This window comes from Dendropsophus ebraccatus, chromosome 1 (genome assembly GCF_027789765.1).
Source record: "Dendropsophus ebraccatus isolate aDenEbr1 chromosome 1, aDenEbr1.pat, whole genome shotgun sequence".
Taxonomy (NCBI): Eukaryota; Metazoa; Chordata; class Amphibia; order Anura; family Hylidae; genus Dendropsophus; species Dendropsophus ebraccatus.
The window spans coordinates 85,938,729-85,963,150 of record NC_091454.1 but is presented as its reverse complement, the minus strand read 5'-3'; the positions used below and the strand labels follow the sequence as shown (position 1 = coordinate 85,963,150).

At 44.2% G+C, this 24,422-nt stretch overlaps 1 protein-coding gene across 1 annotated transcript; it reads left to right on the top strand.

Moving 5' to 3' along the window:
• Positions 1–747: 747 nt before the first annotated feature.
• UBE2N (ubiquitin conjugating enzyme E2 N) lies at positions 748–22,467 on the top strand. Its single transcript, XM_069974246.1, has 4 exons — positions 748–870; positions 15,958–16,204; positions 19,370–19,510; positions 21,238–22,467. Exons 1-4 carry the CDS (start codon positions 841–843, stop codon positions 21,276–21,278), a joined length of 459 nt encoding a protein of 152 aa, XP_069830347.1. The 5' UTR covers positions 748–840; the 3' UTR covers positions 21,279–22,467.
• The last annotated feature ends 1,955 nt before the right edge of the window (positions 22,468–24,422 follow it).

Sequence of the window (24,422 nt, the reverse complement as noted above, 5' to 3'; positions counted from 1 at the left end):
ATGGGGTATAAAGCAGCAGCTGCAATCCTTTATTCCTGGACCTTCACAGTGACAGGGTCAGTAGCTCATGGCACCCCAGTGCTGGCTCCTGCCATACATTATTGACTCTGGGATATGTCAGCAGAACCGTACATCAACTCTGACCTAAGCTGGATCCATTGGTTTCGATGGCCCTAGCCTAGTGACTATGTTTAGTCCTTTTCCATAGATTCAGTATACCCTTGCAAAAGGCACCAGGCAAGTAGACTAGTCCATTAAAACCAATGGCTCCGCCTGAGGTTTAGACTGGTATAGGTGAACCTAACATTTCCTCAGCTTACTGATGTGTGTATACTGCGGTAGAATCGTACAGTAGTTCTCAGGTGTGAACACAGCCATACAGAGTAATGGAAAATGCTGATAGGTGAACAGCTGTGCACAGAAAGATTATCTGACAAAGATTTGAAGCCAAAGCCAGGAACAGACCATAAACAGAGATCAGGTCATAAAGGAAAGACTGAGATTTCGCCTCTTTTCAAATCCATTCCTGGCTTTGGCTTCAAATCTTTGGCAGATAATCTTTCTGTGTAAATGGACCCTTGGATGATACGCTCACAGTGATGCTGAAGACAGGAAGAAAACAACAACCGCAAAAGCGAGTACAAGTCCTCATTATAAAGCCTAGCCTCATTACATCAGCAGTATCCGGGCAGCACACGGAGCCCGACACTACATTTCCCATCAACCACTTGGGCGTCGTCATGACGTAGTCGGAAACGGACGTCGCACCTTCACTTGTGCGTGACAGGAGGATCCGGCGGCACGCAGACAGAGTCGAGGCTGCATTCACTATAAGACAGGATGACCGGGTTACCCCGCAGGATCGTTAAGGTAACGCAGTGGGCCGCCATCTGGCCTCTCAGCAGGAGCCCGCCAGCCCGTGTGCAGGGAGAACGCCCGGGAGTGCTCCACCCTCCATTCCGCCCCAACATGGCAGCCGCCGGGTGGTGGAGCGGCCTGTGCCGCACAGGAGTCGGTGTATGGATGTGTGTGTCCTCCGTGCGCTGTCACCCCGGCCCCCCATGCTAGCTGCCTGTGCCTGTATGCCTGTGGCCTGGTGCACATGGGCTGCACACACATTGAATGGTGTATGGGGCCACACCCACTGCCGCCACTGGCAGCCCGCCCTCCAGCAGCAGCAGCACGGGGATGGCTGGTGGCGCATCGCCGAGTGCGCGGTACCGGAGCGGTCTGGGCGATACCACAGCACACTATAGGGGTGGCCGTGTGTATGGAGGAGGGATAAGCGTGCTGTGTATAGACTGCTCCCTGCAAGGCTCACACACAGCCTGGGCTCAGGCCTTTTGTCACTGCAACCACTGGCTGATACCAGGGAGCAGTAGATTGGTGCTGCTGTATACACCGTTAGGGACAGCCCATACTTACAGCCATACCAGTGCAATGTGGGAGGGATAGACGCATACTGGTGTGGTATATAGTGTACATAGGATATCTACACACAAACCATACTGTTTAGAAATTGCCAAGTGTGAACAGGTCCCTGAGCCCCTCTGGCTGCCTGACCCTCCTATTCTAGAGATATAATGCAGTACTGATGAGCAGCAGCATCTCCATTCATCCACTTGTGTATTCTGGCGGGTGCATTTATTGGAGTGACAGCCAATTAGATGTTCTCTGTGAGAACACTGCAATGCACCTGCAATATGCAGAGTCCAGTATGGGGCATAGGGGGGGAGACCGTATACAGCAGTGTGCATAAAGATAGAATTCTATGTAGGGAAGCCACTGGTGGGGGGGGAAAGGTTGTCAGGAGATGTACACACATACTGGGGGGGGGGGGAAGGTTGTCAGGAGATGTACACACATACTGGGGGGGGGGGGGGAAGGTTGTCAGGAGATGTACACACATACTGGGGGGGGGGGGAAGGTTGTCAGGAGATGTACACACATACTGGGGGGGGAAGGTTGTCAGGAGATGTACACACATACTGGGGGGGGGGAGGTTGTCAGGAGATGTACACACATACTGGGGGGGGGGGGAAGGTTGTCAGGAGATGTACACACATACTTGGGGGGGGAAGGTTGTCAGGAGATGTACACACATACTTGGGGGGGGGGGGGGGAAGGTTGTCAGGAGATGTACACACATACTGGGGGGGGAGGTTGTCAGGAGATGTACACTAGAGATGAGCCAACCAGCGAGATTTCTGGTTCGTATGAATCAGAAATCTCGGCGGCCTATGCCAATGGCTGTATCCCAGTTTTCCAGGCGTTCCTTACGATGTATCCACCTGCTGCACGGAGGGGGCAGACAGCGGGAGTCAGATGCAGAGATTTCTGATTCATACGAACCAGAAATCCGGCTGGTTCGCTCATCTCTAATGTACACACATACTTGGGGGGAGGTTGTCAGGAGATGTACTACACACATACTTGCATGGCAGATGAGCTTTCAACCTAGCCAGGGAGAGATCTTTGAGCAGGGAGAGATAGGTTTTAGTAGCGTTTTGGTTAGGCAGGATTACTACTGAACCCAAAAGTCCTTGTCAAGGCTAATATCCAGCGAAAAAGGTCATCTTTGAATCCAAAGCACTTCTCAGTGCTAAGACATAGATGATATAGCAGCAGCAGCTGTATTCATTCCAGTACCTTGTGTGTACAAGGGACTTATAGTGGCCCTGGTTTAGCCCACTAAGGGCACGTAAACGTTATACATATTGTTCCAGTTGCCCAGTAAAAGGCAAGTGATACCTATAGTGCCAGTTGCCCAGTAAAAGGCAAGTGATACCTATTGTGCCAGTTGCCTAATCTCTGCTCTGCTGCGGCCTAGCGTTCGTACAGCATAATGCGAGATATGCGCAAATAATGTGACGCTCTACGGATGCACATTGGAATCATGTATGTAACGCTGTGCACGAAATACAAAGGAAATGTGTGAACATTGCCGTAAACATTCGTAAAGTGTTCACAAATATCTTTCCTTCGCAACTGCGGAGAGTGGCATTATACTGCGATTTTGGTGTGTTGGGTGCACCCAGGCATGCTCCCCCTGATGTCAGTCTCACTACGGAGATGTTGGCATTGTTTAGGGAGGTTTCATGGGGGACTTGGTGACCTCCAAGTGGTCGAATTTGGATTTCCAAGTGCCGAGAATTTTTTTCCCATAGACTATAATGGGATCGAACATTCCTTCAAATAGTTGAATATTGGTGCATATTCGATTTGAATTCTCGAAAGTCAAATATTTCACTACTCGCTCATCTCTAGTGCTCAGTTGTGTTTTTAAGTCCCACACATATAGCATATATGTTTGAGAACTGGATTATAATAAGTTTATGGGCCAGTCGGCATTTCCTTTGAGAATTGGCAGGCAACTAGATGTAGAGGTAAATCCAGCATTTTTAATGGATCCCATGTTTGTCTAACATGGCAAACTGTCATCTGTTACCTATGGCCTTTTATCCCATTCTAAGGGCAGGGGTCACAGCCTGGGTCCTCTGCTCAGTTTTTCTGGCCTTTTGAGACTTGCTATTTTTTTTCTTAGAGCGTTAAACCAGGATTATCTCCATTCACATGTTTCTCGCCCGCCTGAGCTGCAAAGCAGACTAAGGGCTTAGTCCCACGTCCCATATTTTACGGATCTTATGGACGGGGAAGCCCTGCAGTGGAGTGTTTCCCTGATACGCATGATGTATCCGTATCATGCCGGGAGCAGAGAAATGGTTTGAATCTCAAGCACTGTAGTTAGTCAGCCGTGCGACTCTCATTACAGTGCCATGGAGATTTAAAGTTTCCCTGCTCCTGGCATGATATTAATACATTTTGCCTTTTGGGGAAACACTCTATTGCAGGGCTTTCCTGTCTGTAGCATCCATAAAATATGGGACGTGGGAATAAGCCCTAAGTTCTCTTACACATGGTTGTATTGCGGCTCTATAGCATATCCTAAATACGCCTCTTAGAAAAAATGTTAGCTTTGCTTTCAAAAGCACCACATGGATTGCATATTAGTCTACAATACGGACACATGGGCTCTCTCTAAGCCACTCTGTGGGTTTTATATCCGTGGCATTGGTATGTGCCGGAGGCCTTAACACCAGTGTAACACACTGACATGATGATCCTTGCTTGAGGCCTGTTTTGCAGTGTTAGCATACCATTGAGGAAGCCATGTATGTACATTCTAGGGAAGTGTAAGGAGAGAAAATGACTGCGTAGAACCTGCTGGAATAATCTTTGTAGGCAAGTTAAGTACATGGCTTCCCTTTTCGTTGTGCCACTCCTGCTGTGTGACATAGGATCAGGGCGCTGCCTAATCATCGGGAGGAAAAGTGCAGGTTTATATGTTGTGCTGCCAGTCAGCCCGGTCAGGCCGATTATTACATTAGACAGACAGGATTGCCTTCAAAGAATAGCCGGAGAGCTGAGAGCACAGTGCCAGCAATTCATCTAATCTACTTTCAGTGCATTACCTAGTGGAAGTGATCAAGAAGCAACAATTGCAACTGGTGTCAGCAGAGTGGTGCCCATGTGAGAAAGCGTTATCTGGCCAGAGACAACTTTTAATATATTGCTGCTGTCATATAGAAAGCAATAAGGAGCTTATCACTACCGAAACTAACTCATCTCGGGAGTGACAGCTCCCTCAGCCAATCACTGACTAAGACAGGACAGTGCCACGGCCAGTGATTGGCTGAGTGGGCTGTAACTCCCAAGACGAGTTTGTCTCAGAAGTGGAAGTGGCTGTGATCAGCAGGGGGACATCGGCAGCACTGAAGGAGCGCGGACAGGTAAGCATAGGTCCTTTATCGTTAAGTGAGGAAGGACAGCTGCAATACTACAGGGCATTCAGTGTCATGTCTGATGGCTCAGCTTTGAAGCTGCAGATGTCAATTGGGCTGTGCTTGTGAAGTCACCATTAGAGTATCTGCTATCTGAGGAGAAAGGCTGAAAAGGACAGAAAAGCACAGAAAAGGACTAGCAGTTCAGATCTGTAGCATGTTGGAGATACGTGACAGATTTGTTGCAGATTTTCTCATTGACTTAAATAGGGTAGTCAAAATTTGAATTGAAATGTTTCTTTGCATTATTCTTTGGAAAACTTTTTTGGTGCAGATTTGCCACTACAGACATCATTTCTACAGATGACAAATTTGCAGCGTATTTACCCCATATAAACATACCCTTTAGAGGCTTTCCATGGCTGCTGTTATACCCGTGAAATAAAAGGTCAAACTGTCTCCGCACTTCCGTACTTGGAGCGTAGAACAGATGGTAACTGGTGGGGATCCCATTACATCGCTGAAATGTAAGTAAGGTTCATCCACATTATGTCTGTGATGAGAAACCTTACAGACATCATATATAAGCCAATAGATCTAATATATGGGCAGCAGTCGCAGGCAGAACTATCAGTGGGGCTTTTGTTCTCTAGCATTTTGCATTTACCAATATAATTTTTGATTCATTTGTATTTAAAAAATACCAAATCCAGCTATAGTGCTGGAATAAATTCCCCTTACGGCAATCATATATAAATCAAAAAATATATCTACTACGGATACTTGGGGAAAACACCATTAAAACTTAAACTTTTAATAATACAGTTAAAATAGAAAACCCCACAAACAATTAATACCATATACTGGCAAACACAAAGTACAGGTATAATTCCACAAGGTCATGCACCAACCACGTGGCACTCCTGGACCTTAATCCACACCAAGATAATGAATGCGGTAGAAAAAGCAAAAAGGTACGATCTCACCCATTCAGTTGTCCAAATCCTTCATGGTGTGTCACTCCATGGTCCAGTATGTAGCAGGGGTATACACTCACAATTAGCAGGCCTACTTTTCTCTCCCTATATGCCCCTAAGTATGTGTGTGTGTATATATGATTCTACCCCTGCTCGCACAGGGTCTGTCGGGGCACTCGCCCTAATAAGGGCGACCCCTGCCCCGATCTATCCTTTGAAATACAATCCCTATAGAAACCCTAAATCTGCCTCCCGACGTAGCCCGTTTCTATTGGATATACCAATTATCATCAGGGGAATGGCGAAAAAGAGGGAATGAGTTAATCTGGGTATTAAAGTGCATAAATAACAAAGTACCTAATTGTAGTCACAGTAGTGACTACAAAAAAGTGTCCTGTGCAGAAAAATATATATCCCCTTGCTAAAGTGCCAGATGCTGTAAACTATACCAGTGGGTACGTAATAAGCCGATGCACTGTATTAGCTCCGGGGCCTGCCGAGACGCAGTCTGGTGCAGTGGCTACCTATAGACTGAACTAGTGATCCCTGGTATCGTCTAGTATGGGGTCCCTTATGTAATTACCTTTCTCCGGACGCCATGATCCACGCTCCCTGGACGCCGGCTCGGCTTCCGGTGACCAATGACGTCACTAGGAATGGCCGGCCGTGCGCATACACCAGTTGGCGTCGGTTGTTGCCATGGAGACGCGTGACGTGTCTATCCACGCCCCCAGCAACAGAAATAAACAAACATTATGCCGTTACCGGCTTTGTATATGGAATCCTCCGAAAATCATTTACTGAATTAGATCAACCTAAGCACTGACTGTATACTAACACAAATCGGACGGGTATGAGAAACATCATTTTGAAGAACTGAAATCCCAAATAAAGAGACGGGTTAGAAAGGAGCGGGGGGGGGGGGGGTTTGGGAGGGGGGGGGGGGGGGGGGGGGGGGGACCAGTTGCAGCGAAAGGGGGGGAACGATTTGTGGCGGGGGGGGGGGGGGGGAAGAAGGAGGAAAGAAAGAGGCACGGAGGGACAAAGGGGAGAAAATAAATGAGTAAGACAGTTTATAAAAAGCACGCAAAATTTAGTTGTTCATTTAAGCCTTTTGGTGCCACAGTTTGTAAGCGGAAAATCCACTGGGCTTCTTTTTGTAAAATCAATCTGTCCCAATCTCCCCCTCTGGGGTTTGGCCTGACCAGTTCTATGCCCACGAATTTCACATCACTGACATCTCCCCCGTGTACACTGTTGACATGTCTTGCCAATGGTTTATCAGCTCCTACTCTAATGTCTCTGAGGTGTTCCCCCACCCTCCTCCTCAATTCCCTCCGCGTCTTCCCCACATATTCCAATCCACAAGAACATGATACCTTGTACACTACCCCCTTAGAACGGCAATTTATAAAATCCCTAATCTCATAGCGTCTACCATTGACATTACTCACAAAATATTTACACTTGTCAATATGGGTACACGCTATGCAACCGCTACATCTGAAGCAGCCAGGCATCTGTCTGTCCAACCAGGTTCCCGGTCCCTTAGGACCCTCAAAATGACTTTTGATTAGTCTATCTCTAAGACTTCTACCTCTCCTAAAGGTCACTTGTGGTCTCTCAGCCACAGTATCCTGGAGATCTGGATCTAGGAGAAGTATGTCCCAGTGTTTCTCCAAGATTTTCTTTACCTCTTTTGTGGCTCCATCAAAGGTGGCTATAAGTCTGGTGGTGTTTTCACTAACTGGTTTTTGGCGTGGTGTTAATAACTGTGTGCGTTCTATTGTTTTTGCTTCCTGGTATGCCTTTCGAAGGATGTCATCAGGGTAGCCCCTGTTGGCAAATCGGCTACGCAGGTCGTCCGCCTGCTTTTTGAATTCTGCCTGTGTGGAACAAATTTCTTTTCATCCTGAAATATTGTCCCTTTGGGATACCCGCTTTCAAAGCACGGGGGTGATGGCTCTGCCAGGATAGTAACGCATTAGTTGAGGTAGGTTTCCTAAACACCGTTGTTTCTAGACCCCCTGTTTCATTTTTGATGATGAGTAAATCTAGAAATGGTAATCTAGTCTCATGAACCTCATAGGTGAATTTAAGACCTACCTCATTCACATTCAGTCTTGCCACAAAGTCAGAGAAATCCTTTTTGGACCCGCTCCATGTGACAAAAATGTCATCAATGAAGCGGGCCCAAATGCCCACCTTATCAACAAAAACAGAGTTGTCCTCCGTAAACACCAAGGACTCCTCCCACCAGCCCAGAAGGAGATTCGCGTAAGCCGGGGCACACGAACTCCCCATTGCGGTCCCTCTGAGCTGGTGGAAGATCCGTCCATCAAAGGTGAAATAGTTCCTTGTGAGGGTGAACTCCAGAAGGTCCAGCACAAAACAACTATGTGCATCATATTGGCAGCCCCTGGTCTGAAGGAAGTACTTCGTTGCTACCAAACCAGCTTGATGTGGAATTGATGAATATAAAGCCTCCACATCAATGCTGGCTAATAGGGTACCTTCCTCCAGAACAATACCATCCAGTTTAGTCAAGAGGTCAGTGGTATCTCTTGTATACGATTGTAACCCCGTCACAAAAGGTTGAAGAACCCTATCGATGTAAATACCAACATTCTGTGACAGAGACCCAACTCCAGACACTATCGGCCTCCCTTTCAATGGTGTCGTCCCCTTGTGGACTTTTGGTAAAGCATAAAATGTGGCCATTATTGGAAATTTGGGTATCAGGAACTCTGCCTCTTCGTCGCTAATAAGATTGTTGGTTTTTGCTCTCTCCACCAGATTTTTTAAATCTTGTAGATACATCTGGGTGGGGTTAGTTCGCAAAATCTCATAACAGTCAGTACAGGACAATAAATTCATGCACATGATACGATACTGATCACTGTCCATTAAAACAATATTCCCCCCCTTGTCAGAGGGTTTAATTACCACTGACCTGTCTGACTCTAGAGATTTAACCGCATCCATCTCCATCTTAGTCAAATTATGGGAATATCCAGTTTTCACATGCTCTAGGTCTTTCATGACCCGATCTACAAAAACGTCTACACAAGAAATTTCACTTGATGGAGGCATTCTCACACTCTTGTGTTTGAGTGTGGTGAATGGCCCCAGCCCACTAGCTCTTTCACCCTCAACCAAAAGATCCACCAATATATTTGCGCCTTCCAGAACATCTCTAGTAAGGCCTAGTTCTTGGCATTTCTGTTTTTCTTTTAAACGATGGAACTTGTGCCAATGTAACTTACGTGCAAACAGGTGAAGGTCCTTTGCCCAATTAAATTTGTTAAAAGAGCCAGTGGGCACAAAGCCCAGACCTCTGCTCAACACACACATCTCTGTCGTGGAGAGACAGCGCCTGGACAAATTAATAACTTGCAAATTACCGTTTAATCGAACTGTCTCCGATTCCGCAGGGGGTATGGGACTGGGTAGTTTTTGTCTAAAAAAGGCTGATCACCACGCCCTCTTCCCCCCCGTGAGGCTCCTCCGCCCCACCTACTCCCCCTACGACCCCTCACTCTGCCCCTCACTGGTGCTTCTTGCTCGTAGTCCGAATATTCAGTATCAGTTGAAGACGCTTCAATATCAGACTCTTTTGGTACTCCTTTGTTAAAGAAATTATAGACCTTGTTATCTTTAAAATCTTGTCGGTCTCGTACAAATTGCTTGTGTTTTCTCTCCTTCAAGTGATACTGAAAGCGTTCAATACTACTCTTCAGCTGGTTTTCTTTAGTCAAATACTCAGACTCATTAGAGAATTGTTTGGTGACCTCTATTTGCTCGTTAAGTTTCAATTCAATGGAAGCCAATTTAATTTTTTCCTCGTCCAGCAAATGCTGCATGAACCTAAGTGAACTTGCTGTGGCTTCCTTCTCCCATTTGACCATTAATGCAGGGGACTTAATTCGTGGTGCGGGGACCAGGTTAATCCTAAGACCCCTTGGTACAGTTTGATTTTTCAGGTAATTTTCCAAGCTTTTTAGTTCCCACCAAGAAGTGGTATGTTCTTTGTATAACTTGGTCAATTCTCTGAAAGCAGATTTCAAAGACGGTGTGTATTTTTTTTGTGCATAGATTTTATCAGAAAATACATCAGATGCCTCGGTTAACCACTGTTCCGTATTGATTCCGGAGGCCAAAAAGCCGGCCATGCTTTATGAATCAAAACTGAAAAATACCAAATCCAGCTATAGTGCTGGAATAAATTCCCCTTACGGCAATCATATATAAATCAAAAAATATATCTACTACGGATACTTGGGGAAAACACCATTAAAACTTAAACTTTTAATAATACAGTTAAAATAGAAAACCCCACAAACAATTAATACCATATACTGGCAAACACAAAGTACAGGTATAATTCCACAAGGTCATGCACCAACCACGTGGCACTCCTGGACCTTAATCCACACCAAGATAATGAATGCGGTAGAAAAAGCAAAAAGGTACGATCTCACCCATTCAGTTGTCCAAATCCTTCATGGTGTGTCACTCCATGGTCCAGTATGTAGCAGGGGTATACACTCACAATTAGCAGGCCTACTTTTCTCTCCCTATATGCCCCTAAGTATGTGTGTGTGTATATATGATTCTACCCCTGCTCGCACAGGGTCTGTCGGGGCACTCGCCCTAATAAGGGCGACCCCTGCCCCGATCTATCCTTTGAAATACAATCCCTATAGAAACCCTAAATCTGCCTCCCGACGTAGCCCGTTTCTATTGGATATACCAATTATCATCAGGGGAATGGCGAAAAAGAGGGAATGAGTTAATCTGGGTATTAAAGTGCATAAATAACAAAGTACCTAATTGTAGTCACAGTAGTGACTACAAAAAAGTGTCCTGTGCAGAAAAATATATATCCCCTTGCTAAAGTGCCAGATGCTGTAAACTATACCAGTGGGTACGTAATAAGCCGATGCACTGTATTAGCTCCGGGGCCTGCCGAGACGCAGTCTTGTAGCCACCTTTGATGGAGCCACAAAAGAGGTAAAGAAAATCTTGGAGAAACACTGGGACATACTTCTCCTAGATCCAGATCTCCAGGATACTGTGGCTGAGAGACCACAAGTGACCTTTAGGAGAGGTAGAAGTCTTAGAGATAGACTAATCAAAAGTCATTTTGAGGGTCCTAAGGGACCGGGAACCTGGTTGGACAGACAGATGCCTGGCTGCTTCAGATGTAGCGGTTGCATAGCGTGTACCCATATTGACAAGTGTAAATATTTTGTGAGTAATGTCAATGGTAGACGCTATGAGATTAGGGATTTTATAAATTGCCGTTCTAAGGGGGTAGTGTACAAGGTATCATGTTCTTGTGGATTGGAATATGTGGGGAAGACGCGGAGGGAATTGAGGAGGAGGGTGGGGGAACACCTCAGAGACATTAGAGTAGGAGCTGATAAACCATTGGCAAGACATGTCAACAGTGTACACGGGGGAGATGTCAGTGATGTGAAATTCGTGGGCATAGAACTGGTCAGGCCAAACCCCAGAGGGGGAGATTGGGACAGATTGATTTTACAAAAAGAAGCCCAGTGGATTTTCCGCTTACAAACTGTGGCACCAAAAGGCTTAAATGAACAACTAAATTTTGCGTGCTTTTTATAAACTGTCTTACTCATTTATTTTCTCCCCTTTGTCCCTCCGTGCCTCTTTCTTTCCTCCTTCTTCCCCCCCCCCCCCCCGCCACAAATCGTTCCCCCCCTTTCGCTGCAACTGGTGCCCCCGCCCCCGCCCCCCCCCCCCCTCCCCTCCCAAAACCCCCCCCCCCCCCGCTCCTTTCTAACCCGTCTCTTTATTTGGGATTTCAGTTCTTCAAAATGATGTTTCTCATACCCGTCCGATTTGTGTTAGTATACAGTCAGTGCTTAGGTTGATCTAATTCAGTAAATGATTTTCGGAGGATTCCATATACAAAGCCGGTAACGGCATAATGTTTGTTTATTTCTGTTGCTGGGGGCGTGGATAGACACGTCACGCGTCTCCATGGCAACAACCGACGCCAACTGGTGTATGCGCACGGCCGGCCATTCCTAGTGACGTCATTGGTCACCGGAAGCCGAGCCGGCGTCCAGGGAGCGTGGATCATGGCGTCCGGAGAAAGGTAATTACATAAGGGACCCCATACTAGACGATACCAGGGATCACTAGTTCAGTCTATAGGTAGCCACTGCACCAGACTGCGTCTCGGCAGGCCCCGGAGCTAATACAGTGCATCGGCTTATTACGTACCCACTGGTATAGTTTACAGCATCTGGCACTTTAGCAAGGGGATATATATTTTTCTGCACAGGACACTTTTTTGTAGTCACTACTGTGACTACAATTAGGTACTTTGTTATTTATGCACTTTAATACCCAGATTAACTCATTCCCTCTTTTTCGCCATTCCCCTGATGATAATTGGTATATCCAATAGAAACGGGCTACGTCGGGAGGCAGATTTAGGGTTTCTATAGGGATTGTATTTCAAAGGATAGATCGGGGCAGGGGTCGCCCTTATTAGGGCGATTGCCCCGACAGACCCTGTGCGAGCAGGGGTAGAATCATATATACACACACACATACTTAGGGGCATATAGGGAGAGAAAAGTAGGCCTGCTAATTGTGAGTGTATATCCCTGCTACATACTGGACCATGGAGTGACACACCATGAAGGATTTGGACAACTGAATGGGTGAGATCGTACCTTTTTGCTTTTTCTACCGCATTCATTATCTTGGTGTGGATTAAGGTCCAGGAGTGCCACGTGGTTGGTGCATGACCTTGTGGAATTATACCTGTACTTTGTGTTTGCCAGTATATGGTATTAATTGTTTGTGGGGTTTTCTATTTTAACTGTATTATTAAAAGTTTAAGTTTTAATGGTGTTTTCCCCAAGTATCCGTAGTAGATATATTTTTTGATTTATATTCATTTGTATTTAGTTAACACAATACTTCATCTTTAGTTCCGTGTCGTAAGGTTTAGGTTGCCTTCTAGAGATAATCAGCACCATGAGATACATGGAGGAATCAGATGACACAGAAGAGTTGTTGGGGATGGAGCAGACCCTGCAGCATTGTAAGGGTTTCAAGAGTTTTTGCTATGCACATAGTACGGACTTAGACTGCATTATCGTGCTAATTGAGGTCACCTATGGAGTCCAGGACTCAAGCCAAGTTCTCCTTTGGGAAAGTGTCCTTCTTTATAGTGGCTCTTGAATGTTTGGCATGCTTTTTGATAAGTAGAAGTGTCTCACACATGATGTGCGTCACTTACCATACATAATCTATTATAGTGCCTGAAGCATTTGTCCAAATTTGAGCGCAAGTCTCCTTGAGTGCTTCATTGTATATTGGGGGACAGTTCTCAGAAGTGGAGCCGTTGCCTATAGCAACCAGTTTGCTGCTGCTAGACATCTGATCAATGACAGCTGGGATCTTGTCGGTTTCCATAGCATGGCACACTTTTTTTCAGGTGTCTGTAATTCTCACTAAACAAGTAGGTGGGCACCTCACTCTATATCGGAGTGCATCTATGCTTATAAACTATGCAATTTAAAGACAGAAAAAAGCATATGCACACACGAGGTGCACATCCAAACAATATTTTATTTAGTCAAAGTACACAAAATTAGTAAAAGAAGCAAAGAGATGAGTCTCCTCACAAGACCATGACAGTTAAAAACACCTAATGCATAAATCAGTACCCCGCTTGCGTCCACGACGGTATACACTAACAACTGACCCCCTAAAAAAAATACAATAGTGGAAAATAATGCAGCAATTATATAATGTATTGGGGGGGGGGGGGGGGGGGGGGGGGGGGGGGAGTCAGGTAAGAGAAACACCCCAAGTGTTCTGCCTTCAACACTGCTTCTTCTGGAGTCATAAGTTACAGTAAAACACATTTATTGTAAACACTACATTGTTGTGGGGGAAAAAACACGTTACATAAGTAGGCTGTGTTGCCACTTTGGGAAAATATCAGGGAAGGCAGCTGTCTTGTAACATAGATGGCCGCTAATAATGACCATCATATGTGTCTTTTCAGTGCCACGGTTAATTTAACAAATGTAAGATATCCTTTTATTAGAGATGAGCAAAACTACAGCTCATGTTGAAAGGCAATGATCAGCCGCCATGCACAAAGTGCATGCGTGTTCTAATATGATAATAGCGGCAGCCTGCTGCCTGTAGCTTTGTGTAATAGGAGCGGCAGCTGCAGACCACCGCTCTCTTCTGTGGGCCACCTGAATGATCTAAATATTGTGCAGACAGCTCCCCGCGTCCCCTATGCTTCTCCCTGCTTAATGTCTTGGCGTATAATAGCGCAGACAGCAAGCAGGGAACGAGGAGGAAGCGAGCGCTGACCTGACAGGTCGTTGCTCGTCTTCTCCTCAATTGGGCCGTGTAATAGGGTCCTAAGATGGGTTGCTGTATTAGTATCTGTAGTCGCCTTTAGATGAGAGCATCACTAACCAGTGAGACCTGAGCCTTTCTGACAGGTATCTAGGCTAGGCCGGAAGCTACTACATTACAGTTCTTAGAAATTTCCCAGGGTCCCTCGATCCTTATACTCCGGAGATGATACAGAGAAACAGAATATTTGTTGCCTTACAAAATGAATGTCCTCAAGTCTGCTCACTCAGCCATCCTTACCCCTCAGTGATTGACTCCCTGTCTGTGCACTGACTGCCTCATTCACTGACTTAATCAAACACTGACCTTTCCTGTCACAGTTCATTAGCATAACTCCACCCACCTGTTAAAACGTTCCCCCACTAACTAAAAAGTTGCTTAACTGCTAGGTTAGGTGTGTGTGGCAGCCTGTACCCGTCCTCTGCCTGGTATCAGAGAATATACAGAACACAGTACATTAATACTAATGTAATTTTATTACATTCAATGTACAGAACACAGGCGACAGGTGCCATCCTTGGCCCGGCCTGCATTAGCCACACTTTTGGTGCTCTGCTGCAGTAATGAACTGTATGAGCTGTGCAGCTGGAATGAAACATATTGCACTGCATGAATACTGGTAGCGAGTTAGTTTTATATGTCCAATAATACAGTGGTGCCTTGGATTATGAGCATAATTCGTTCTGGGACCGCGCTTGTGATCCAAATCCACTCTTAAACCAAAGCAAATTTTTCCATAAGAAATCACTGATATGCCAAAATAATGTTTTGTTTTTTTCTAAACAACATGTAGAACAGATGAAACAAATAAAGAGAAACAGCTGAATGTGTGATAATATAGGTTACTGTACAGTATAGCAGTCAGCATGTGGAGTATAATGTACAGTAAGTGTATAAACCTGAAAAACAGCAGCAGTTTGTAGATACAGAATAGAGATGCAGATCCCCATAATGCAGTAGTGTAGTACAACAGGCTAGAATATAGAAGCGGGGCTGCTGTCGAAGGTCTGTGTGGTCACATGACAGCAATAGGGAAGGGTGTGTGTGTTCAGCATGGACCAATCAGGAAGTGAGAATCACAGAGCTGTGCAGGAGGACAGTGACAGAAACTTCTCTATACAGCAGTGTGAATAGCTGAGTGTAAGTGCAGGCACATTATAGCAGCAGTGTGTGTAGCCGAGTGTAATTGCAGGCAGATTATAGCAGGAATGGAGAGAATGGGAAACGAAAGGGCTGACAGAGACTGCAGGGAGTATGAACGAATAAGCAGGGCAGATGTGTCCGGAGAGAGGCTTTACAGCTATGAAGAGATTACCTCCACAGTCCTGTCCCCTGATGCAAGCCCCAGCCTGAAGTGGATCTGCCATTAATTGGAAGGTGAGGGAGACTTCCTGGGTCAGAGTTACAGTGCTGTAGACCACGCTATGGAAACCATCCCCCTCCCCCACTCCCCGTCCCACCCAGTACAGGGAGCTCTTAAACCAAGTTACCATTTTGAAAAACTGAGCTCTTCTTGCAGAACGCTCTCTATCTAAGTTACTCTTAAACCAAGGTACCACTATAATCCTTTTTGCTTCTTTAATAATTGGCAAAACCTATGTAAAGTGCTGCGCAATCAGTGTGCGCTATACAAATAAAAGCATTGTAATTATTTAATAAACATTACTTATAGATCTGTTCCTTAACCTGACACATAGTGCCTGTGCTATTGTAAGTGTTCACTTTTTTGTTATACTGTTAAATCTATTGTAATTTGTTATATTTTGTAGGAAACCCAGCGCCTAATGGCAGAGCCAGTTCCTGGGATAAAAGCTGAGCCAGATGACTGCAATGCACGATACTTCCATGTTGTAATTGCGGGTCCACAAGATTCACCCTTTGAAGGAGGGACATTTAAACTTGAATTATTCCTTCCTGAAGAGTACCCAATGGCAGCTCCGAAAGTACGCTTCATGACCAAAATCTATCACCCCAATGTAGACAAGCTGGGGAGGATATGTTTAGATATCTTGAAAGGTAAGAATACTACTTTGGCTCCCACTACTGCAAATTCCCCTCCCCATTGTCATTATAGGGTACTAGTAGGATGATGTGGATTTTAATGGAGCGGTGACCTGTATGACAGAGCCAAATGGACCTAAATAAGGTCCATTGAGGTTCCAATGTTTTTATTGGCAAGGATAGGGCTGCAGTCTGTGCTATATTCACTTCTTGGATAATTCTCAGAAGCTTGATGGAGCACCAGTGGATACAGAGCCCTAACTCTCACAGTGTGCCCTTTGCATTGCAGACATTTCCCCATGGATTGTTAGGTCATTGTTTTCTTTATTTTCTGCAGACTGTATGTGTTCACATCTATTGTACTGGCTTTTGAAGTGAAGTGAAGTGAAGTCTATCAGAGTAGCTGCATGACTGCTTTCAGTCTTTTCCTAACAGATCATCTATGCTAATTTATGTATGCTGATTTTTTTTTTTTTTTATCAGCTCAAAGCTGACACCCCCCCCCCCCCCCCCCCCCCCCCCCCCCCCCCAAAAAAAAAAAACGCTTCAGATAGCTGCTTTTAATCCAAGATCTGTCCTGGGGTCAGTTCGGCAGATGATGCAGTTATTGTCCTAAAAAACTACTTTTTTACCCCGCCCTCCTCATCATTAGGAATGCTCCAGGCATATTGTCTCCTATTCCTCACGTGTCAGTCCGGCACACAGGCTGGATCGTTAAGGCACCTGTGCAATGTTCAGACAGGAGAAAATGTTCCAGTGGCATTCCTAATGATGAAGAGGGTGGGGAAGAAGGACGGAGGGGAGGTGCAAAGTTAAGGCACAAATATTCTAAGCCATGCCCGTTGGGCACGGGGCTGCCAGTTTAAAAGTTGTTTTTTAGGACAATAACTGCATCACTTGCCGAACGGACCCCAGGACAGATCTTGGTTTAAAAGCAGCTATCCTAAAGTACAAGTGGTTTTGGGGGGGGGGGGGCAGATTGTGGGTACAGAGTGACTTTAACTATTTGAAGCAACCTACCTAATGAGGGCTCTAACCTACATCTCCCCAACCCACTTACATACCCACTCTGCTGTTTGAGACCAAGGAGTGCAATACTACTATTTGCATGCTATAGGTGCTGGAAAAGTGTGGAGCCTAAGATGTTTGTCTGGCAGGTTCTAAGGAGATTAGTTATGGCTTGGAAGAAATCATTGTAGTTTGGGCAGGATGGAGAAGAAAAGGGAAAGTGAATGGCACCGGTCAATACACCACTTGTAGTCATTGAATGTAACTGCACTGTATTCCCTTATAGGGTTTGTAGTGGTAGAGATAGTAGTCAGGATGTGTTTGTGTTACTTAGGCATTATGTAGTGGTATCTCATCACTGTATGCTGGTAACTGTAAAATCTAAAATTTACAACTGATGCCTGGAAGTTACGGTAATGGTTTCCCTGCATAACTTGTGACTTCTTAACAGTATGTATGCGTATATACTGTTTACTTGCAATACTGCAAATTTCATATTCCCCCTTGGCTAAAAATACCCCTTAAATATGCTTTGAGGAGTATTTTTACTCTGGGTACAGGAATGGCATTGCCTTAGAGGAATGTCTCCTATGAGGAGTGCCCTTTTTCCAGTAAATGTCTTTCCCCTTAGGGCATGTCAGCAGTGCTCCCTGCAATGCCATCTCCTCTACCACACCAGACACTCCATCAGCAGATGTTAGTGACCTCTTTAACAGAAAGCAGAAATGGTGAACCCTTACTGCTCATGACACACCAGTGTACACATAACCTTGACATTGAGCTTGATGAAGCTGTAGTACAAACATCCATTTGGCTAAACACTCAACGTTAATTTTCTAATTATTGAGAAGCAAGATAAGCCTAGGCATAGAATGACCAATGAGAAGAGGTGAGATGAAGCTATAAGATCACTACTAAACTAAGTGTATGAAGTGTTTAAATTCCTTTCAGTGGTGCTCGTAACTTCAAAGGGGTTATCTAGCGCTACAAAAACATGGCCACTTTTTTCCCACTCTTGTCTCCAATTCAGGTGTGGTTTGCAATTAAGCTCCATTTACTTCAATGGAACTGAGTTTCAAACTCCACCCAATCTGGAGACAAGAATGGTGCAAAAATGGCCATGTTTTTGTATCCTCTGTCATCTGTGGAAAAACCTGACTGTAATTTCCCTGCAGCACTACCACAGGGGATCATCAGGCCAAGGCCACACTGCAACTTCTTGTAACGCAAGATTGTAACATGATTGATCCTAACATTTTATTGACTAATAGATGCAGTCCACAAGATGGCATTCACCTTGGTCTACTGCTGTCGCTCATTACTTAAAATAAGTCTTACAGCACTCTTTTTTTTTTTTTTTTTTTTTGCACAGGCCCTCCATTAAGGACAATGGGAATGTGGCTTTCAAAGCTGACAATACAGAGTTTTTGGTGTCAAAAATTGTCCTGATTTCTGCTTCAAAATCTACACTTGAACCACATGCCTTAGCTCTGCAATACAACAATCCCCCCCCCCCTTTTTAATTGCTGTTTGTACTGTTAACTGGGTCCCATTAGTGTATACAGCGATCAGGAAGGCAAGGACAGACTTTGGAATTGATGCCTACTGCTGACAGATGGCTCTCCTCTCCTGCAGTGGCTCAATTTCTGTCACTGCAAACTATGCCAGGATGAGCAACGTCCTTGCAGAGGTAATCGTTGACTGCCTGGACATTTAAAGCATACAGGCAGTCTATAGGAACTACTGTAATTCACTGTAATGTCTGTCAACTAATCCTGAGTGAGCTGCAACCAATAATAGGGGCTGTGTGGCAAATATGTTTTACAGCCCCGTATGCTAATGCTATATGAAGAGAGAGGTTTTCTTAGCTTGGGTTGGTATGTGCAGTTTAGCTTTTCAGCATAAATAAACAAGACATTTATAAAATTCCGAACGTAACTTAAATCCCCATAAGCTTAACCTTGGGAGAGCACTGAGCTTATCCTGGTAACAGCCAGGACTTGTACTGGACTTGGACTCTGTACTGAATGTCAGTGGTTTCCCCTCTGTTTTTATCTACTGTAAATATGACTTTTAAGAGAGCAATTTTGTAATGAACACATTTATGAATGGCTGGCTTTACCGTTCAGAGACAGAACTCTGTTTATTCCCTTTCACCTCCTCTGTGTGCAGATAAATGGTCTCCAGCTCTGCAGATCCGTACAGTGCTTCTATCAATTCAGGCTTTGTTAAGCGCACCCAACCCAGATGATCCATTAGCGAATGACGTAGCTGAGCAGTGGAAGACAAATGAAGCCCAAGCCATAGAAACAGGTATTTTTGTTTACTAGTAACACAATATAGTCTGACATTACTTACATACATATGTACTTCTCATGGCTAGGTGTATAATGTGCACTAAATTCTTAGTCCCCTTACAGTACTATTCAAAGGTTATAATTTATTGGTTGCAGACACAACCAGCTCATCTCGATTAGAGCATATTTGTAGATATAGTACTGTTTTGTCCCTGTGAGTGGCACTCTTTAATCTGTCAACAGGTTAATGCTGCCTTATCTGACTAGTGACAGAGACTTTGGTTCTTACAGTGACACCCCTTCTAATAAATACTGGGGCGGCTCTCTGCAGTGACATCACTCTGCTACTCATCGCTGCAGCGTCCGGTATGAATATTCATTAGAAGGGTTGGACCGGCTGGGGCAGATTGGCGCACTCAGGGTGATAGCCCCACCCCCAATGCACCAAACTCATTAAGCCATATGCAGAAACTGTGACAGCAGGCTGACATTCTCTCCTACGGGCTACCCAGACTATCTTTAAGAGCCGTTTTTCCACAGCTCCCCACCCTTGTGACAGACAGCAAGCGGGGAACAAGGAGGAAGCGAGCGCTGATCTGACAAGTTTGCGCCCGCTTCCTCATTAGTATCAACCAGTGTAATAAAGCCTTGACTGTTGTTTAGTTTACTTTTGTAATCTTCCTCATTTTCCTGTGTGTCTACATCTACATTGCTGCTCCTGAAAATATATCAGGGCATCTGCCCCCACTCAGCCCATTTTAGAACTCATTATTTATTAGCTTCTTTGTACATGCTAACAGCCAAATGTGTGCACATTCACCTACATTACTGAGCAGCAATGAATATGATTAGTTACCCATTAGTTACTCATTACCCATGATTAACGTTTCAGACTTGTATCATGAAGCTGCAATTCATGTTCCAAACTACTGATACTGTTGCTATTTTTCTATTAGGGTGGGTTCACATGTAGCAAATTACAGTGGATTTCACTCTGTGAAATCTGCTGCAATTCCCTGAACTGTCAGTTTGAATAGGTTTACATACTCGTAGTGAAAGTATCATGTATGGAAAGTGCCCTCCCATTTACCCGCGGTGGCCTGGTGAATACTTTACTGGTTCTGGACTGCTTCTGTGGTTCCAGGCATTGTGACTTCCTGCTCAGCCAATCAGTGACTGTGGCGGGACAGGGCTCTGATTGGCTGAGCGGAACATCAGGGTGCTGGAAGCCACAGAAGCAGTCCGGAGCAAGGACCAGTAAAGTTTTCACCAGGCCACTGCAAGTTAAGGGGGATGGCGCTTTACATACTAGCAGCAGAATAAAAATTCAGCTGGGAGTATATAAACCTATTCAAAAATGACAGGACACAGGAACTCACAGCATGAAATCCGCTGCAATTCGCTACGTGTCAACCTACTCTTATGCTGTTGCTTTTCTGTACAAAGTGTCAGAGGCTTTCCCATTCTCCTTAAGTGCTGGGATGGCACCTTGCCCCCATGTAAAAGAAACCGAGATCAGGCAATAAACAAGAAGACACTAGTTTCTTAGAAAATCACTTGGATACTATGGCACCAAAAACTCATTGTTCATTAGCACATCTCCTTGTGTAAGCAGGGGGATGTGTGGCCAACAGTGATGTTGTTTGTGCGCCCTAACCATTATACTATAATGTAGCATGCTAAACTGAATTACACCTTTTTAAATGTCTTTTTTTTCACCTCTTCTTCCCTTTGTTCTTGCAGCCAGAGCGTGGACTAGGCTATACGCCACGAATAATGTCTAAATTCTTCTTGATCTCCCAAGTGTGCAACAAATCTTCTGTTCTGCCAAGACTTCTTCCTTTTTTGTTTGCATTTAATGGACACAGTCTTAAAAAATAAAAAAAAAATACAGAATTAAAAAAGAAAAAAAGCCCAGACATGGTCAGTCTTTGGTGATTAAATGCACAGTAGCAAATCTCATGTCTTGTCCTAATTCACTGTTGTACTGCATGAGCAGAGGCTGTAATTATCATTAGCATGTTCAGAAGAGGAGGCGCTACCTCCATATCTCTCCATTTTGGCATTGTGAGTTCAGTTTAGGTCCTGGAATGGAGATGTTCTAGGTTAGTTGCATCTACCGATTTTCTTTCTCCCCTTTTTTACTTGATGGGCACCTCTCTTTTATTGTTCTGTTCTGTGAAAGCAGCTAACCTGAACCTAGTGTATTTGCCTGATGTAGCCTGCTAGTGTAGACAGAGTAGACGGACAAGCTTGATTGAAGAACCAATGGCGAAATCAGGAGGCCATATGATCTCGGCCCTCAACCTTCACTAACCTCCTTTGTTTTGAGTGTTAAACCTTCCAAAGCTTGTGACCATATTGTATGGCTTGTCTTGAAAAATCTGTATATCTTATGTTTTAGTAAACTATTTTTTTTTTGTTATCCTACTTTTGCCTTTGTACAGTTTTCTTTATTTTTCTGTAATGCTTATGAACCTGATGAAAAATTCCTCCTTTCCCCCATGTGTGTCAGAGCTGGATAACAGAACTGATTAGTCTTTGACATTTAGACAATAGTGTGTTAATAGTAACCCCTATACTTGGAAAATAGTCCTCAAATCCAGTGCTGCAGAATGTGAATTTTATAACCACACTCCGTCTGTTCTGGGAAAACTATGGCAAGAAACAACTCTTCAAGTGGTGATACAGCAGTCTCAACATTTGAGCCTTTATACTGTTAATACAGAAGTACTGTGCTTCCCAGAAGTAATGTTACTTCCCAGTCCCAGGTTTAACAGCGATTGCCTATTTCTGAATACTCCGGGCCAGATTTAGGGGCTCCAAACATTCGCTTCTGTTGGTATCTTAGATTGTTGCAGTTGTGACAAGATTTTTGTTTACTGTGCTAATCTGTGGAGTTTTCTGTTATTCTCACCTTGTAGATTTCCTTTTTCAAGGATTACTGTACATTATAAAAAAAACCCTGAGAAATTGTGTTGTCCTTTTCCTTTAATGTGTTGTGCATTCAGTAAAAAGATGCATGGGCCTACAAAGTATACCATGGGTTTTACACAGTTCCTACAGGTGCTACATACCTTTTAGTAGCCTGATGGAAACTGTCCTGTGCCAGTCATAGTTTATACTACGGTTACACAAAAATATAAAGATGGGTTAAAGGGGGGAAGGTTATTACTTTGTATGCAGTAACAATTGTGTGCTTAACCCCATACAATAAAGGAGTTATCCAGGATTAGAAAAAAAAACACAGACCCTGTCCCTATGTTGGTTGTGTTATTACAGTTCACCTGCAAAACCACACCCAAACTGAGGACAAGACTGAAGGCTTCTCTGGAAGAAAGTGGTCATGTTTTTGTAAGAATGGATAACTCCCTTTGACATAGGGGACACATCACCACCACTCCTTTCCTGTGTGGTTGCTGTCATTGTACCCACTCATTTAGCTCTATTTTTGCATCTTATTGATGCTCTAATTGAGATTGTTCTGTTGCAGTGATGGTCACGTTAAGTGCACCCACCAGATGTGTTACCAGGACTTAGTGCAAGGTCTTCATTGTTAAGCATCACAAGAACTTAACTACAAATAATCTGGTACCTACTTTTTTTCTAAATTTATACCATAAGGATACAAGGCCCCGAATTGGTTAAAAAAATTATAAAGGAAAGCAATGACAATCTGTACTGTTTAGCCCTGGTATTCTGTATACCTTAGAAGCATCTGTCCAAAGTGTAAAAGATGTCTAAATTAAGGAGGTGGCCATTCAGCTGAGCCATAATAATTGTTGTTTCATGCTGCCTGAAACAGTTGTCATTGGGGGCCTCTCCCACTCCAAGATTTATAAAATATCTTCCTGCTATAGGGAAGGGTTTATCAATCGAGGCCTGCAGGGTGGGAAGAAGCCACAAGGGTCTGCCCCAATGACTCATGGCTCTTTAATGCATTTTATGCAGCACAGATAAGACTATTCATGTAAGGGACAAATTGCACCTAGGGCAATAATGTCAGTCTTCTCTTAAGGTTTGCTCTCCTACAGAAATTTTTACATTACTTCCCCAACATGTTTAACATCAACAAAGACATTATAGATAAGTTTGAACTTTAACTGGTCTTTTAGTGCAGTCATGAAAGTGTGTTGGAGGACCCCTTCCACAGTCCATCTGAAAAGGAAGTGCAGGTAGCGCTTAGGAGGCTATTTCAGGAGGTCTGTGGAAGATGTGATCAGAATCCCAAAGCTCTGGTTCTTCTGGCTGAACAGGTGGGTACTTTGGTCTGATAATGTGTATATTAAGGGCTTGGCCACACAATGTTTATTTTTGCTAATGTGTTAGATGTAACCTATAAAGCTACTTCTATCACCTATATCATCCATAAAATAGCAAGCAAGGGAAGAGCAGGTGACCATTACATCACTGTGCCTCGTCCATAGTGTTACACTGTGCAACACATATGCACATGGAATGGGAGGGAGCTTAATAATACAGTATAAGAGAGTCTATCTGAAGGCCCTGTATATTAGCATGTGAATTATTAACAATACTGTGTTACAGGAGGTAACAGCCGACCATCTACTTTAGGACAAACTGACTCAAGCCTGGATGTCATAGTAATGATAGCAGTCTCATTTTACACACAACTTTTAGTTTTTGAAAAATATTTAAAGAGGTTGTAAATACACATGACCCCTTTCCAAAAAAGGAAGTTTTATAAACTATAAATAATAATTTCTATTTCATCTCATAGCAGGAAATCTCCTTGCTTAAAGGCCCTTTAAAGTGAATGTATATTAGTGATTGGAAAAGAATGAATATTGAGCATTTGGTGACCGGTCGCTGAAGAAGTTGGATGTATCCTTGTGTTCCAGGCAGCCTTAGAGTTGCATCCAACTTCTAATCAGGTTTGAGATTCATTAATCTCTATTAGTGTTGCA